Source organism: Triticum dicoccoides, chromosome 3B (assembly GCF_002162155.2).
Source record: "Triticum dicoccoides isolate Atlit2015 ecotype Zavitan chromosome 3B, WEW_v2.0, whole genome shotgun sequence".
In the NCBI taxonomy this organism is placed as follows: Eukaryota; Viridiplantae; Streptophyta; class Magnoliopsida; order Poales; family Poaceae; genus Triticum; species Triticum dicoccoides.
The window spans coordinates 368,607,777-368,624,968 of NC_041385.1; the positions used below are offsets into that span (position 1 = coordinate 368,607,777).

At 43.1% G+C, this 17,192-nt stretch overlaps 1 protein-coding gene across 1 annotated transcript; it reads left to right on the plus strand.

The window, feature by feature from the left end:
* Positions 1 to 886: 886 nt before the first annotated feature.
* On the plus strand, positions 887 to 16,082 carry LOC119281286 (uncharacterized protein At5g01610-like). The gene is made up of 3 exons (XM_037561840.1): positions 887 to 955; positions 15,309 to 15,363; positions 15,712 to 16,082. The coding sequence occupies exons 1-3, from the start codon at positions 887 to 889 to the stop codon at positions 16,080 to 16,082; spliced, it is 495 nt and encodes a 164-aa protein (XP_037417737.1).
* The last annotated feature ends 1,110 nt before the right edge of the window (positions 16,083 to 17,192 follow it).

Sequence of the window (17,192 nt, forward strand, 5' to 3'; positions counted from 1 at the left end):
AATGTTCATAAAATTATGTGATTTTTTCTGTCGAATTAGAAAAAAGGAAAATAAAAAAGAAAAGAAAAGGAAAGAAGAACTAAGGAACGAATAGGTTGTAGCTAATCACGTCGGTGTGATTGGTCTAGTTGGCTATCCTAGCTAGCTCGCTCTCTTTTGCACACGCGCCAATATGGGCCGGCTGAGCGTGGCCTGGGTGTTTGCGCCCGTTTGCCTACACAGAAGGAATGGGTGCCTTAAGAACCGTTTAGGAGTTTCTAAAAAAAACACCATTTAGGAATTGCCCTTATTCTTTTCCCTTTTTATTTTTCAGCTTGTGAATATTTTTTGTATTTGAGAATATTTTTTTAAATCACAAACTTATTTAAAGTTCGTGAAAGTCTTTTGAAATTATGAATATATTTTTAAAATTTGGAACATTTCCTTAAATCGTGACTTTTCCTGAATTTGTGATTGTTTTTTTAAATTTGTGGAACAATTTTTGAACTTTGCTAACATTTTTTGAATCGACCACCTTTTGTTTAATATGGGAATAATTGAAATTCATGAACATTTTTAAAGTTCACGAGTATTTATTTGAATTTGTGAACATTTTTGAAAATTTGGAACATTATTTCAAATTCGTGATATTTTCTACAAATCTAGGGGCGCCTCGCCCGGGCACATGGCCCAGTCTGTCCACGCCAAAACCTAGTCAGCAAACATGGGTCCAGCAAGGAGGAGGCTCCCCCTCTCTCGTACTAAAATTGACGAGCTTTTCTAAAAAAACTAAAATTGACGATCGACGACGATACCAAAGGTGGAAGACCACGGAGAAATCGATTCCCCGACCGATCGGCGAAAGGGGAATTTCTGGCCAATAGGAGCAGTGATTTGATCCTTGACCATGGATCTGATAATGGGGAAGGTAGGCGGGTACTTGTTCAACCAGCAGACCAGCAAGGAGATGAACAACGTCGGCGACTGAAAGTGCGTTATGTCGACTAGAGGGGGGTGAATAGGCGATTTTTATGAATTCTTCACTGAGAAATTTGCCTGTGAGGAAATTCCTTAGCGAAGAACTATTAGCAGCGGAATAAGTACTCAGAAGTAAGCGTAACAGAATACAAGCATGGTCATCATGATGAAATGAAGACTAGCACAGAGTACAGAAAGCGTAATCACAGGATAACACAAGATGAAGACAAACAGACTGAAGAAATTGAACTGAAGAAATTGAGAAAGTCTTCAGTCAAAGTCTTCAAACACAGATATGAACAAACACTCAACACAGTAATGAAGAAATGAAAGGGTTGAGGAAATAGAACCAGTTAGGTTGGTGAAGACAATGATTTGGTAGACCAGTTCCAACTGCTGTCTCAGTTGTACGTCTGCTTGGAGCGGCTGAGTATTTAAACTCGAGGACACGCAGTCCCAGACACCCAGTCGCTGAGCACGCAGCTCAGGACACCCAGTCCTCACTGTATTCTCCTTGAACTAAGGTCACTCAGACCTCATCCAATCACTCGTGGTAAGTCTTCAGGCGACTTCCAAACCTTCACAGACTTGGTCACTCGGCGATCCACAATTCCTCTTGGATGCTCTAGACCTTGACGCCTAACCGTCTGGAAGAAGCACAGTCTTCAAAGGTAACAAGCGTCGGATCCACGCAGGATCAATTTCTTCAGTGATGCTCAATCACTTTGGGTTTGTAGGGGTTTGGTTTTGGGTTTTCCTCACTCGATGATTTTCGCTCAAAGTCCTCGGAGGATGGGTTGCTCTCAAATGACAAGTGTCAAGTTCTCTCGGAGCAGCCAACCAACTAGTGGTTGTAGGGGGCGGCTATTTATAGCCTAGGGAGCAGCCCGACATGATAAGACATAAATGCCCCTTAATGATATGACCGTTAGGTGGATAAGATATTTTGGGACAGCTGGCGCGCAGCACAACAACGGTCGGAAATTTGACTCTCAAATTCCTCAGGGCTATCATGTTCCTCACTGTGTAGGTAATTCGCACTGACGAATTCCTAACTCCTCAGTCAGAACAAATTCATCAGCGACCAGAAGAACTTCGTCTCTGTCACTGAAGAAAGTGACTGAACTGTATGAGATTTCCAAAGGCTTCACTCGAAGGGATTGGTAGGTGTAGGATTTTGAGTTGAGCATCACATGGAAATTTTTCCTTAGTATTTCCTCGACCCCCTTTAACAGTACGGTGTTTCCTATGACTCAAGAAGGAGAAAATAAAACTACGAAAATAAAAGTCTTCACGCTTCATGTTCCACAAATGAATACCAAGTCTTCAAGGTCACACCAATTTCTTCACTTTCAAAGTCTTCAGAAAGTCTTCAGAATATCAAAGTCTTCAGTTGAAGAACTTCATTTTTAGGGGTCGACTTTCTCTGTAAATATCAAACTCCTCATAGACTTATAGACTTGTGTACACTCACAAACGCATTAGTCCCTTAACCTATAAGTCTTTAATACACCAAAATCACTAAGGGGCACTAGATGCACTTACAATCTCCCCCTTTTTGGTGATTGATGACAACATAGGTTAAATTTTCAACGGGGATAAACATATGAAGTGTATACACTGATTGAGGAATTTGATTACAAGATATAGTAGAACTCCCCCTGAAGATGTGCATAGTGAGGAATTTGCTTTTGAGGCAATGCACATTTGAAGAGTTGAATCATGGAGATCTCCCCCTATATCTTGTAATTCATGCACGCATTTGATATATATAATATGAAGAATTTGAAATGCATGATGAAATATGGTGCCTGATGAGATTCAGCATGCGTGCAATGTCATTAACGAGGAATAAGCATGCAGAGCATAATGTAACAGAAGTATCAGCGCACCATCGGGTTTAAGATTACAACTCGATCCAAATAAAAGATTCAGAAGAACGAGAGTTGTAACTTAAAAAAATGCCCTTAATATAGACCCGCTTGAAGACTAACTCAGATTTCTCCCCCTTTGTCATCAAATGACCAAAAGGATTGAAACTGAGGACTAACGCCCCTGAAGAATTTCAAGTCGATGGAGGAGCGCCAGTGTTGTCGGGGTTGTTTGTTGTAGCAGGGCCTGCCGCAGTGTCGTCCAAATCTTCATACTCATCAGTGTCACGCGATGAAGAATAAGAGCTGGCCACCAAGGAAGGAACTTTGACCTTCTTAAATTTCTTCGGAGGAGGTGCAGACCAGTCAAATTCTTCCTTGAGACCCATATTCTTCAGATCTGCAGCGCTGTAGACATGAGAGAGAACAACTCAGGTACGGTTGAAGGTTTCATGGAGGTAGTATTGGTTTTTCTTCACTGCATTGTGTGTTGAGGTCATGTTGTGAAGAATTGAAGCAAACTGACGCTTGACCCATTTATGATTGCGATCAACCTTCTGATGAAGATTGTGGAGTAACTCACGATCAGTCATCACCCTGGGTGCTGTGGCTTGAGGAGTTTGCTTGGCTGAGGTATTTGCAGCAGAGTCCGTTTGAGGACTTCAATGGGAGGCAAGTAGCTACCGTGGTTTAGAGTGTCAGCTTTGTAATTCAGTGAGGATCTTGCCCTGATGAATCTCATAATCCAAGGAGCATAGGGCTTCAGATCGAATGGTGACATAGCAATATTGGCCAGAGTCCTCATGAAGAAATCATGGAAGTTGACGGGAACGCCATGAATGATGTTGAAAAGCATATTCTTCATGATGCCAACGACTTCTTCATCATTTGAGTCGTGGCCTTTGATGGGACTCATTGTCTTCATCAGAATTCGATAGACAGTCCGAGGCACATACAATAATTCCTTGACGAGGAATTTGGTTTGTGGGGCCTGCCTTGGCTTCAAAGGCTTCATCAGCACTTGCATATAGTGATTTGAAAGTTCTGGTTCATTGTAGATACAACGAGCATCATCAAGTGGAGGACTGAGTGGTAGAGCACGAAGCAATTCAGTTGCTGGTGCCTTATAGTGAGTATTTTCAGTCATCCAGTCTAGTACCCATGAGTTCACGTCTTCAGCGTCTCCAGTGATGTGCAGAGTTGCATAAAATTGAAGAAGGGGTTCTTCATTCTAGTCACAGATATCAATGCAGAAATTCAGAAGTCCTGCGTCGTGAAGAACACTGAGGACTGGCTCAAAGCCGGGCAGAGACTCCATGTCCACATGAGGAATATGTGCATGATCGAAGACTTTGTCTTTGTTGAAGAGCACTGAGGAGTAGAAATTGGCTTGGCTGGCAGTCCAGAAACGCCTCTTCCTTATGCGAGCAGAATCATATGGATTATAATCAGTGAAGAATACGTGCTCGGCAAAGAAATCTTCAGCCTTGAACTTTTGTTTGCTTGAGAACGGATTCTTTTGCTTTGACAGAGGGGTGTCAGTGAGTTGCATCACCACCTCAGGAATCGCGAGCTCAGGTTCTTCAGGCTGAGGAATTTCTTGTTCCTCAACAAGTGCAGTCCGAGGATCAGCAGCAGCAGATTCATCAGCACTAGTGGCTGGAATTTCTTCATGCACAGAGAGAGTGGGTTGAGTTTCTTCAGAGCCCAATTGAACTGTTGGTGCAGGGGACTGAGGAATTTGTTGTAGTGGGGTGAAGACTGGAGAATTTGGATGCTGACTTTCCCAAAAGTCATCGTTCATCACAGGTGTGGTGCACCCTATATCCACATCTTCATCTTCAATTTTCTCAACACCAGCCTCTTCAGCTGTGAACTGAGGCATAGGTGAGGAAATGACTGGCGTTGAAGGGATTGCGTCCACTTCAATTTCTTCATCAATCTGCTCTGACAAAGCAGCAGAATGATGTTCTTCATCAAATCCGACTGGGATCTCATAGTCTTCTCCAAAAGGAACAAGGTCCTTTGATGGCATGGAGAAAATCGGAACAACATCAATTGGATTTTCGAGTGAGCTGGTCATTGGCTTCATTTTCTTCGCAACCGAAGAATTTGACACAGCTGATGCCTTCCTTTTCTTCACTGCAGCTTGCTCTGCAGCCTTGGTCTTCTTCACATCAAATGCACATGGAAGAATTGGAGTTGGTGTAGGTGCAGATGGAGCTGAGGAATCTGGTTGATTTTCTTCAGGCGCAACTGATGCAGTTGCCCTGACTTCTTCAGTTTCTTCAGGCGCACCACTAGTGGATGCCCTGGCAATTTCTTCAGCGGTTGGAATGGGATCATCAGCCCTGAAACTAACATTTTCATCAGCAGCCTGAACTTCATCAGCGGTGCTGGCATGTTCTTCAGTCGGCTGAGCTGAGACTCCAGCCTGAGGAATTTCATGTTGCGTTGGGGCAGCAACATTGGTGAATTTCTTCGTCAGGTTGACGAATCTGACTTTGGCTCCTTGCCAATCAGCATAGTAGGCATCAAAATCCTTGCTGAGGGCTTGAATTTCAGACTGAGCCTGGAGAAGTTCCTCAGGTGTCATTCTGACAACGTTTTTCTTTAGGAGCTTCTCCTTTCTGTATTGAGCTTTCTTAATCTCTCTTGCCTTTTCAAACTTCCATTTCTCTTCAGTGATGAAATGGGTCAACATATGACTTTGTCCAGGGGTCAGATGAAAATCAGGCATAGGGGTGTTTGGATCCTTGTGCTAGAGATCAATATAACTGAGGATTTTTCTCGGATCCAACAGCAGTGGCACAGATGTGCCTTTGGCTCTAGCGGCCCTTTCTTGGCGATCTCTGATGATTTCCGCAAGTTCATCATCATCAGCTTCATCATCAGAAGGCACATGAAATGCGACCTGTTTCTTCTTTGGACTTGGCCGAGGACCTCGTCCAGCTGTTGCTTTGGTCTTCAGCAGAGTCGGGCCAGACGATGACTTTGGTGCAGCTGAGGAACTTGCTGAAACACCAGAGGCAATCGAGAAACCAGCAGTCCTTTGACATGTAGCCAGATGCATAGGAGCTGAGGACTTTGAAGGAGCTGTTGAGGACTTTGGTGGAGCTCTAGCAGTGTGAGGAATTTGCCGTGAGGGCACTGCTGAGGAACTTGGCCGTGAGGGCGCTGTTGGTGAAGCACTTGGCTTACGAGCAGGCTTCTTTGGCATGGATTTCCTCGGTTTGACCGAGGCCTCAGTAGCAGTAGCAGTGGCAGAATCCTCATTGAATTTCTTCACTGCCTCCTTGGCTTGTCTTGCCAATTTAGCTTGGCGCTTAGCCCATTCTTCAGGAAAGTTCTCACCACGTTTGATACTTGTGGGATCAGCTACTTGGCCAGGTGCCAATGGAGCTCTTGGGCATGGAGGATTGAGGGCGAATTTCTTCATGTACTTTGGAGTCACATATCTGTATTCCCTCCATTCCCTTGCCCATCTTCGTTCAATCTTCTGAATGCGCACCTTGCGCTGATTTTTTTTCTTTGCCAAATTTTGCTTCATCAGGTGTGCAATAGTCAACATAAATTTCCTCAGGGATTTCAAACGCAGTCATAACCTCAGGTTTCTTTCCTCCTTTCTGTGGCTTCTTACCGTCTGCCATATTCTTCAGTTGAGGAATTTGAACAATTGAGTTCTCTGAAGAAGTATGCAGTTTTTCTTCGAGAAACGCTGCAAATGAGTTAAGTTGATGAGAACCTAGTGATTCAGCAGCAGGCATGAGTACCTGTGAACAGAGTACAGGTGCGAGGAATTTGGAGAGGTCATATGCGTTCTGAGAAGGTTTTTCGAACAGAACAAGTTTTGAGGAATTTGACCAGATGAACCTTGAGGAATTTCACTAAGCGTTCTTGTCTTAGGTTCCAGAGTTGTACAGATCGAAGATCCACACAATTAGGGAATCTTGAAGAAAATGATTGCTTAGAAAAAACAGTTCAAGATCATATGTGGTGTGATGTGTTCATATGTGTGAAGATTTGAAGAATAAACACCTTTGAAGATTTTCAGGAAAGCTTGAGAATCAAAGCGAGTAATCAAAGTAACTTTTAATTACCCGAAGTGAAGAACACGACGAACTGAGAAGAACGGATGAGAAGTTCGTCAGGTTAGATCTTCCTTGCCCTAACTCGGCGGAGGAAGACAGCTACGGCGGCGGCGGAGTGAAGATTTCCGTGGTCGGCGTGAGTACGACAGCGACGAGGTCGAGGCAGCGAAGCTCTTCCTCACCGGCGACGATGGAGTAGCGGCGGCGCTAGGGTTTGAGGAGCTCGAGCGGGAGAGAAGCGATCAAGCGGAGTAAATGAAGTGAGGAAGGGGAGAGGGGTATTTATAGACACGGTGAAAAACTGTTCGCCCGAAGATTTGGGACGAACGTGCCCCTGCCCTTTCTCCTTCGCGCGACATGTGTCACCCACGTACTGTGTAGTGGAGATCATGTACGATCGTGGGTGAATAGAATAATGCATCGTGGGATGCGGAACAGTTTGAGCGGCAAAACCGAAAATTTGGATAAGATTTGTTTTAAAGTTTTGTTCGCAATTTCTTCAGCTGACCAGGACACAGTGAAGATTTTGAATGAGTTTCAAATAGAACGCACATGAAGAATTTGTGAATGGATTGGGTTGAGTATAGCATAGAGGGGGAACGGTCCGATCACATTCACTTAGCAGAAAAAGCAGCTTGAAGAAATAGTTATAAGTGAATGCTGTAGAGGACATAAACTCACATATATATATAGCCAATGAAGAAAAACGAAGGAACCAGTGAAGATTTTGAAAAGTTGAAGAATTTGAAAAACTGAAGAATTTCAAAACTGAAGAAAAACTCAAATTGAAGATTTTCAACTTTTTGTGGTGGCGTGACCCACCGTATAAGAATGATGATTTCAGAGACCGCGTACAATTGTCGTAGAGTTTTGAGAATCAAATTCTTCATTAATTTCTTCACACTTAGAGTGTTATTCTTCATTGATTGAAGAAAAACGTTTCTTTATGTGTTGCACATATAAGTCATCAATTTTGCATAAGTGTTAGGATGTGTGTCCTTTTCAAAGAACATTCGAAGATTCTAAGATATTTAGCTCACACCGCAACTTGCTAAATCTCTTCTCATCCAAGGGCTTAGTGAAGATATCAGCTAGTTGTTCTTCAGTCTTCACGTGCTCGATGGAGATGTCGCCCTTCAACACATGATCACGAAGAAAATGATGACGAATCTGAATGTGCTTTGTCTTCGAGTGCTGAACTGGGTTGTGAGCAATCTTGATGGCACTCTCATTGTCGCAAAGGAGAGGCACATTCTTCACGTTGACGCCATAGTCCTTGAGTGTTTGCTTCATCCAAAGCAGTTGAGCACAGCAAGAACCAGCAGCAATGTATTCAGCTTCCGCAGTAGACAGTGATACGCAATTCTGTTTCTTCGAGGACCAACAGACCAAAGATCGTCCGAGGAAATGACAAGTGCCAGAAGTTGACTTGCGGTCCACACGATCACCAGCATAGTCAGAGTCAGAATATCCAATGAGATCAAAAGCAGAGCCCTTGGGGTACCATAATCCTAGTGTTGGTGTGTGAGCTAGATATTGAAGAATATGCTTCACAGCCTTATGGTGTGATTCCTTTGTTCCAGCTTGAAATCGGGCACACATGCAAACACTAAGCATTATATCTGGCCTAGATGCACATAAGTACAATAAAGAACCAATCATGGAGCGGTATACCTTGTGATCGAAGTCAATATCATTTTCATCGGTGCATAGATGGCCTTTTGTGGGCATAGGAATTTTGACGCCTTTGCAATCTTGCATGCCGAATTTCCTCAGTACATCTTTGAGGTATTTCTCCTGAGATATGAATATGCCATTGCGCTGTTGACGAATTTGAAGACCTAAGAAGAATTTCAAGTCTCCCATCATAGACATTTGATATTCTTCACTCATCATATAGGCAAATTCATCACTATAACGTTGGTCAGTATAGCCAAAGATAATATCATCAACATATATTTGGCACAAAACAGTTCACCATCATAAGATTTAGTAAAGAGAGTAGGGTCGAGTGAACCGGGTGTGAAGCCATTCTTCACGAAGAATTCCTTCAATGTATCATACCACGCCCGAGGGGCTTGCTTGAGGCCATAGAGGGCCTTATTAAGTCTGAAGACTTTGTCAGGATTCTTTGGATCTTCAAAACCTGGGGGTTGAGCAACATATACTTCTTCCTCAAGCTTACCATTGAGGAATGCACTTTTCACATCCATTTGATATAAGATGATATCATGATGATTAGCATAAGCAAGTAATATGCGAATAGCCTCAAGTCTAGCAACAGGTGCAAAAGTTTCATCGAAATCAATTCCTTCAACCTGTGTGTAGCCTTGAGCTACAAGTTGTGCCTTATTCCTTACCACAAGGCCATTTTCATCTTGCTTGTTGCGGTAGATCCACTTTGTGCCAATGATATTATGCTTGCGAGGATCTGGACGTTTGACCAGTTCCCAGACATTGTTGAGCTCGAACTGATGTAATTCTTCTTGCATAGCCTGAATCCACTCCGGCTCCAAAAATGCTTCATCTACCTTAGTGGGCTCTGTGATAGAGACAAAAGCATAGTGCCCACAAAAGTTAGATAAATGTGAAGCTTTTGAGTGTGTGAGAGGACCTGGCGCTCGAATGTCGTCGATGATCTTTTCCACTTGCACTTCTTTTGCAACGCGAGGATGAGCTGGTTGTCGTCGAGGTATTTGATCATTTTCCTCAGCACCATTGTCTTCAGCATTATCTTCAGGTGCGTCAGCTCGACGTTCTTCGCGTACTGGAATGAAATCTTCAGCAAATTCTTCAGTAGGAATGACATCCTCAGTTGCCTTGAGCTTGATAGAATCCTCAGGTGCTGGTTCATCTAACACAGAAGGTAGGTGCTCTCTTTGCGAGCCATTAGTTTCATCGAACCGCACATCTACAGTTTCAACAATCTTGTGAAGAGCGATGTTGAAGACTCTGTAGGTGTGCAAGTCCTTTCCGTAACCAAGCATAAAACCTTCATGTGCTTTCGGTGCAAATTTAGAATTGTGGTGAGGATCTCTAATCCAACATTTAGCACCGAAGACTTTGAAATAACTCACATTGGGTTTCTTGTCAGTGAGGAGTTCATAGGCAGTCTTCTTGAAGAATTTGTGAAGATATACTCTGTTGATGATGTGGCACGCAGTATCAATTGCATCAATCCAAAAACGATGAGGCGTTTTGTATTCATCAAGCATAGTGCGAGCCATCTCAACAAGAGTTCTGTTCTTGCGCTCCACGACGCCATTTTGCTGAGGAGTATAAGGAGCAGATAACTCATGAGTAATACCAAGTTCATCAAGATAGTCATCAAGACCAAAATTCTTGAACTCAGTTCCATTGTCACTTCTGATGTGCTTGATCTTCACACCAAAGTTGGTTGAAGCCCTCGAGGAAAATCGTTTGAAGACTTCCTGCACTTCTTGTTTGTAAGTAACAATGTGTACCCATGTATATCGAGAGTAATCATCAACAATGACAAAACCATATAGAGATGCAGCATTAGAGACTACTGAGTAATGATTAGGTTCGAAGAGGTCCGTGTGAAGCAATTCGAATGGACGAGTAGTGGTCATGATAGTCTTCGCTGGATGCTTGGCCTTGGTCATTTTTCCAGCTTCACAGGCTCCGCATAAGTGATCCTTGAGTAATTTGACATTTTCAATGCCAATGACATGCTTCTTCTTCGCAAGCGTGTGCAAATTCCTCATGCCTGCGTGACCAAGTAGTCGATGCCATAGCCAGCCTTCTGAAGCTTTCGCGAGTAGACACACGGCTGGTTGTGGTCCTATAGAGAAATCAACAATATACAAATCTCCTCTCCTAAAGCCTTCGAAGACTTTGGAATTGTCAGCTTCCATAATCACAACACAGCGATACTTGCCAAAGACAACAACCATATCAAGATCACAAAGCATTGAGACTGACATGAGGTTGTATCCTAAGGACTCAACAAGCATGACTTTGTCCATGTGTTTATCCTTAGAGATTGCAACCTTACCAAGACCCAATACCTGACTTTTTCCTTTGTCAGCAAAGATGATATGCTTCAGATGTGACGGTGATAAGGGAGCATCCATCAAAAGATTCTTGTCACCAGTCATGTGATTTGTACATCCACTATCGAGGACCCATTCAGTGGTTTTGGGTTGATCATCCTGCAGATGAATTAGTGTAACTTACAATCTCATATGCTTCATCAGTGAAGAATATGATATCAAGTTCATCAGATGAATTTCATCAAGCGGTAAACAGATATAGCAGTATGAGGACGTGTGAAATGAAAGTTCATTTCATCATGGTTAGCCTACGTTCTTTCAGGCAATTTTGTCAGGTCCCCAGCAAATTCTTCAGACATTAAGGCACATCTGGAGACCTGACCCTGCAGAAGAGATTAGTTCTTTTTCTTCACCACCCACATCTGAAGGGGTGGTAAAGAGTTCATCACTCTGCGAGCACCATATGAGAAAGGTGGCATAGAGGCCAATCCATTTCGTTTCACATAAGAGGGGTTAGGGTAAGCATATGAATAAGCAGAGAAATTCTTCGAGGACTTATGAACATAATGATTTGAAGAATAATGCGCATATTCATAGTCCTTAGCTATACCCTGCGAAACAGAGTTGTTAGCACGATGATAATCATGTGAGGACTTTGATCCATTTGAGGAATTTGATCCATATGAAGAATTAGGTCCATATGAAGAGTTTGTTCTGGGGTTCCTATTCTTCACAGGTGGTGTCATGAGGACATTCACCTGAAGACTTTCAACATAACTTTTGGGAACCCAGATTTTCTTCATAGGGGAACCGTTCCTGCAGTTAGTCCCAACATATCTAGCAAATACTTCACCATTCTGATTTTTGAACAGTTTATAGTTGGAGTCAAATGACTTATCAGAAGAATGAGGAGATTCACATGTAAAGCCAGATAAATTGGATGGATCAACTGGAGGTCCCTTTGCAGCAACCCATGAGGTTTTGGGGTACTGCTCAGGCTTCCAATATGTTCCATCAGCATTAAGTTTCCTCTCAAAGGTAATACCCTCTTTCCTAGGGTTTCTGTTGAGGATCTACTTTTTGAGCACATCACAGAGAATCTGATGCCCTTTGAGGCTTTTGTACATGCCTGTCGTGTACAGTTCCTTCAGCTCTGCATCGTCAGTGATACTAGCAATGTCCTCAGATGAGGAATTAGTGATAGCAGAGGCAGGTGAAGAATTTGTAACAGTTGAAGCATTTGAACATTCAGGTGAAGAATTAGCAGATTCACGTTCAATGCACTTTAAGCATGGAGGAATAAATTCTTCCTGAGAAGTGCTGATTTGTTGAGCAAGTAATGAATCACGCTCCTTCTGAAGATCTTCATAACTCACTCTTAGCTTCTCAAGATCTTGGTTTCTTTGAAGAAATTCATAAGAAAGTTTCTCATGATCAGATAAGAGAGTGTTATGATGAATTTGAAGGTTATCAAACCTAGACTGAAGTCTCTGAAGATTTTCAGTCAGGGCTTTAGTGCGATCCATTTCTTCACCCAACATATCATCACTTTTGTCTAGCATGTTTTGAACCTTTTCCAAGGCATGTTGTTGTTTGGTGGCAATGCAAACAAGTTTGGTATAGCTAGGTTCAATATCATCATCAGATTCATTATCATCAGATTCACAGTCACTAAATTCAGATGAGGAACATTCGGTTACCTCGTCACCCTTTGCCATGAGACATGATGCAGACGATGATGATTCTGGCTCGAAAGTCATTGTTTTGAGAGATTCCTTGAAGTCCTCAAACCAGGGATCATGACGGGTTCGATGACCTTCATAAACGTCAGAGATTCGGTCCCAGATAAGCTTTGCATTGCAAAGATGCATAATGTGCCTGAATTGATCTCTGGATAGGCAGGAACAGATGTTATCCTTCGCCATGCAGTCAAGTCGAGTGTATTTGCGAATATCATCTGCATTCGCCAACTTGCATAGATCAGTAAGACCAATCTCAGTGACGGTCCACAGCTCGCTGTCCCTTGCCATGAGGCGCTTCCTCATCATGGCCTTCCACTTGGGATAATCATGACCGTCAAAGATAGGGCATGTCACTTTCTTCATACCTGCGGTCGACATAACTAAAACTCCAGGCGGTTAAACCAAAATCACACAGAACAAGGGAGTACCTTGCTCTGATACCAATTGAAAGTGCGTTATGTCGACTAGAGGGGGGGTGAATAGGCGATTTTTATGAATTCTTCACTGAGGAATTTGCCTATGAGGAAATTCCTTAGCGAAGAACTATTAGCAGCGGAATAAGTACTCAGAAGTAAGCGTAACAGAATACAAGCATGGTCATCATGATGAAATGAAGACTAGCACAGAGTACAGAAAGCGTAATCACAGGATAATACAAGATGAAGACAAACAGACTGAAGAAATTGAACTGAGGAAATTGAGAAAGTCTTCAGTCAAAGTCTTCAAACACAGATATGAACAAACACTCAACACAGTAATGAGGAAATGAAAGGGTTGAAGAAATAGAACCAGTTAGGTTGGTGAAGACAATGATTTGGTAGACTAGTTCCAACTGCTGTCTCAGTTGTACGTCTGGTTGGAGCGGCTGAGTATTTAAACTCGAGGACACGCAGTCCCGGACACCCAATCGCTGAGCACGCAGCTCAGGACACCCAGTCCTCACCATATTCTCCTTGAACTAAGGTCACGCAAACCTCGTCCAATCACTCGTGGTAAGTCTTCAGGCGACTTTCAAACCTTCACAGACTTGGTCACTCGGCGATCCACAATTCCTCTTGGATGCTCTAGACCTTGACGCCTAACCGTCTGGAAGAAGCACAGTCTTCAAAGGTAACAAGCGTCAGATCCATGCAGGATCAATTTCTTCAGTGATGCTCAATCACTTTGGGTTTGTAGGGGTTTGGTTTTGGGTTTTCCTCACTCGATGATTTTCGCTCAAAGTCCTCGGAGGATGGGTTGCTCTCAAATGACAAGTGTCAAGTTCTCTTGAAGCAGCCAACCAACTAGTGGTTGTAGGGGGCGGCTATTTATAGCCTAGGAAGCAGCCCGACATGATAAGACATAAATGTCCCTCAATGATATGACCGTTAGGTGGATAAGATATTTTGGGACAGCTGGCATGCAGCACAACAACGGTCGGAAATTTGACTCTCAAATTCCTCAGGACTATCATGTTCCTCACTGTGTAGGTAATTCGCACTGATGAATTCCTAACTCCTCAGTCAGAACAAATTCATCAGCGACCAGAAGAACTTCGTCTCTGTCACTGAAGAAAGTGACTGAACTGTATGAGATTTCCAAAGGCTTCACTCAAAGGGATTGGTAGGTGTAGGATTTTGAGTTGAGCATCACATGGAAATTTTTCCTTAGTATTTCCTCGACCCCCTTTAACAGTACAGTGTTTCCTATGGCTCAAGAAGGAGAAAATGAAACTACGGAAACAAAAGTCTTCACGCTTCATGTTCCACAAATGAATACCAAGTCTTCAAGGTCACACCAATTTCTTCACTTTCAAAGTCTTCAGAAAGTCTTCAGAATATCAAAGTCTTCAGTTGAAGAACTTCATTTTTAGGGGTCGACTTTCTCTATAAATATCAAACTCCTCATAGACTTATAGACCTGTGTACACTCACAAACGCATTAGTCCCTTAACCTATAAGTCTTCAATACACCAAAATCACTAAGGGGCACTAGATGCACTTACAGCGACGACCTCAATGTCAGTCCCCTCCTCCCCTTTCTCTAGATTCCTTTAAACTTCTTCGATTTGATTCCGCGCCTGGTTCGAATCATTCATTCTAAACATGCATGCATGCATGCATCATCTTGTCTCCCTTCTATTGACTGCCTGAAATCTGACTCCGACTTTCTTAACGATTGCCTGTTGCCTTGGGCCCCTGTTGCATCCGATGGGATTAATTAGCCCTCTAAAACACTCTTTTTGCATTGGTAGCTACCTAGCTAGTATTGAAGAGAGTGTTGTGTGTTTATGCAATAATAATACATATGCTATTGGTTTACCAAATAGTTTAGGCGCCTTTACTTGACTTGCAGGATGGGAGAACCATAGACTTTGTACTAATAAATGAGCTACGAGTAGATCGGAGCTATTGTGTTCTCTGTTGGCATTTAGAATGTTGTTGTGTTGTTATGGATGCTGATCTCCCTGACCATGAAGCATTCGGGTGAATAAATAAAGCCTTGCATAAATATCTTGCTTCTATAAGATTCTGTGTTCGTGTGGCTTTTGTTTGCCATATTTCTCCAAGTAATGAGAACTACCAATAAGGAGTTCCGTTTTCTTGTGTGCTCATTCGCCGACTCCATAAAACATTTGTTATTTTGATTCAGAGTATATCAAGCAGTATCGGAGATGGAGCCAAATGGGTGGTCAACAAAATCAAAGGTAAGGTACCCTTCCCTAGCTTTGCTCAACCTAGTTCAAAAGGCACAGCACGCATGATTTCATCTCTCCCGGAAATGATAGAGCGCGCACATTCAGGACGGCGTGACGCTCTTTATTCTCTGTCTAGTGCAATATGCATAAACACTTGCATCTTAACAACGCGGTTGTTCTGCATTTCTTGTGGTAATCTTAATTCAAAAAGGAGGTGATCATGTTATGAATAATGTTTGTCATGTTTACTTATACATACAACACCAATACCTACACTTATAACTACTTAAGGGATCATTAATTTGTTTACCGGTCTGTGTCGCCGTGCGAGCAAGAAAGTAACCATTTTGGTTTCAGGGAAAATGCAGAAACCATTGCCTGAACTCCTAAAGGAATACGACCTTCCAATGGGCCTCTTCCCACAAGACGCATCCATTTACGAGATCAACGAGGAGACAAAGAAGCTCACGGTGCGCATCGCGTCAGCGTGCGAGGTTGGCTACAAGGATTCACTGGTGCTCCGGTTCTTCACCTGCGTGACCGGCAAACTCGACAAGGGGAAACTTTCGGGGGTGGAGGGCATCAAGACCAAGATCCTCATCTGGATCAAGGTGACCGCCATCAGGACGGAAGCCTCCAAGGTGCATTTTTGCGCCGGCTTGAACAAGACCCGGAATCGCGACTCCTACGAGGTCGTCAGGGACGGTGTTTCCATAGACAAGTTCTAGATTAATTTTAGAGCAACTCTGTGTGGAAAGCTTGTAACACTGTGATGATGTTCGTCTTTCATGTGCGTAAGAGAAAACAAATTTGCAACTTAAGCAGCACATCGATCGAGTTAACAAAAATAATAATGCTACACCTATGAAAGTTATTCTACGTGAACCGGCGAAATATGATTGATTCCGACAGAGATTAAACACGATCACCGGGTCATGTATGATGATTATTTCAAGGCACACATCTGCCTGGGTTTGAAGGCATAGTTTTTTTGAACCGTTGAAGGCATAGTTGATACGAAAGTGTTGTGCACACGAGAACAATTGTACTACTATTCAAAAATTACTAGGGATACTTTCTCTCTTTTTACCCTGTTTCACCAATCCTTCATCGTCTCCTTCTTTTCATCCTTGTTCATTTTCGTCTTCCTTGGGACCAATTCTGTCAAGGTTCATACATATCCAGAACATCATGGATCTGGATTCATATGTTGTGGGTGTCAAGGTACACCATTGTTGGCTTGGTTACTCCATTATAGGTTGTGAGAGTGACAACGTTTTCTCTGAAATTCTAAGGCCCATCCTGCATTACATGCTCTCGATCTCCAAGCAAAAAAACTGCAAAAGTGTAGAAGTTGTCTTCCACAGGGTGAAACTTACATAGTGCAAGATACCATGTTGCCCGCATGTTTTTGTGACACCAAAATTGACTGTAGAGCTTGTTTATGTGCACCCGTTCCACTGCCATCCATCTAGTGGCCTCCGGCGGTGCCTCTTTTTCATCAAAAACGGAGTCGTCAAGGCCCTCTTCACGGAGCCCTAACTCGGCCATCATCTCTCCACTTCCGACGCGGAGTTAGACCAGATGTCTCAGCTGTTGTCAACCCCATAGCTGCAAAGCTTGAACCCTAGCCCGAGAAAAACTAGATCAGGCCTTTGAGATGGACCCTAACTCTCTTCTCGCCCCCAGAGAATTGATCAAGGCAGGGTAGTGATGCAAGAATCACCCCTGAGTCAGCCCGGATCAATTGAAGAGGAGGGATAGGAGGAGGGAAGGTGAAACACTCAACGGCGGTGAAAAAAATCACCTCTCAAGAAGGAAACCCTAGTTAGAGGGAA

What these genes read in the sequence shown, in the direction of transcription:
- LOC119281286 (XM_037561840.1), top strand. Translation starts at nt 887, where the DNA reads ATGGATCTGATAATGGGGAAGGTAGGCGGGTACTTGTTCAACCAGCAG. An exon ending in CCAGCAAGGAGATGAACAAC is followed by an intron (nt 956 to 15,308) that starts GTCGGCGACTGA and finishes ATTTTGATTCAG; the next exon opens with AGTATATCAAGCAGTATCGG. An exon ending in GGTGGTCAACAAAATCAAAG is followed by an intron (nt 15,364 to 15,711) that starts GTAAGGTACCCT and finishes TTTTGGTTTCAG; the next exon opens with GGAAAATGCAGAAACCATTG.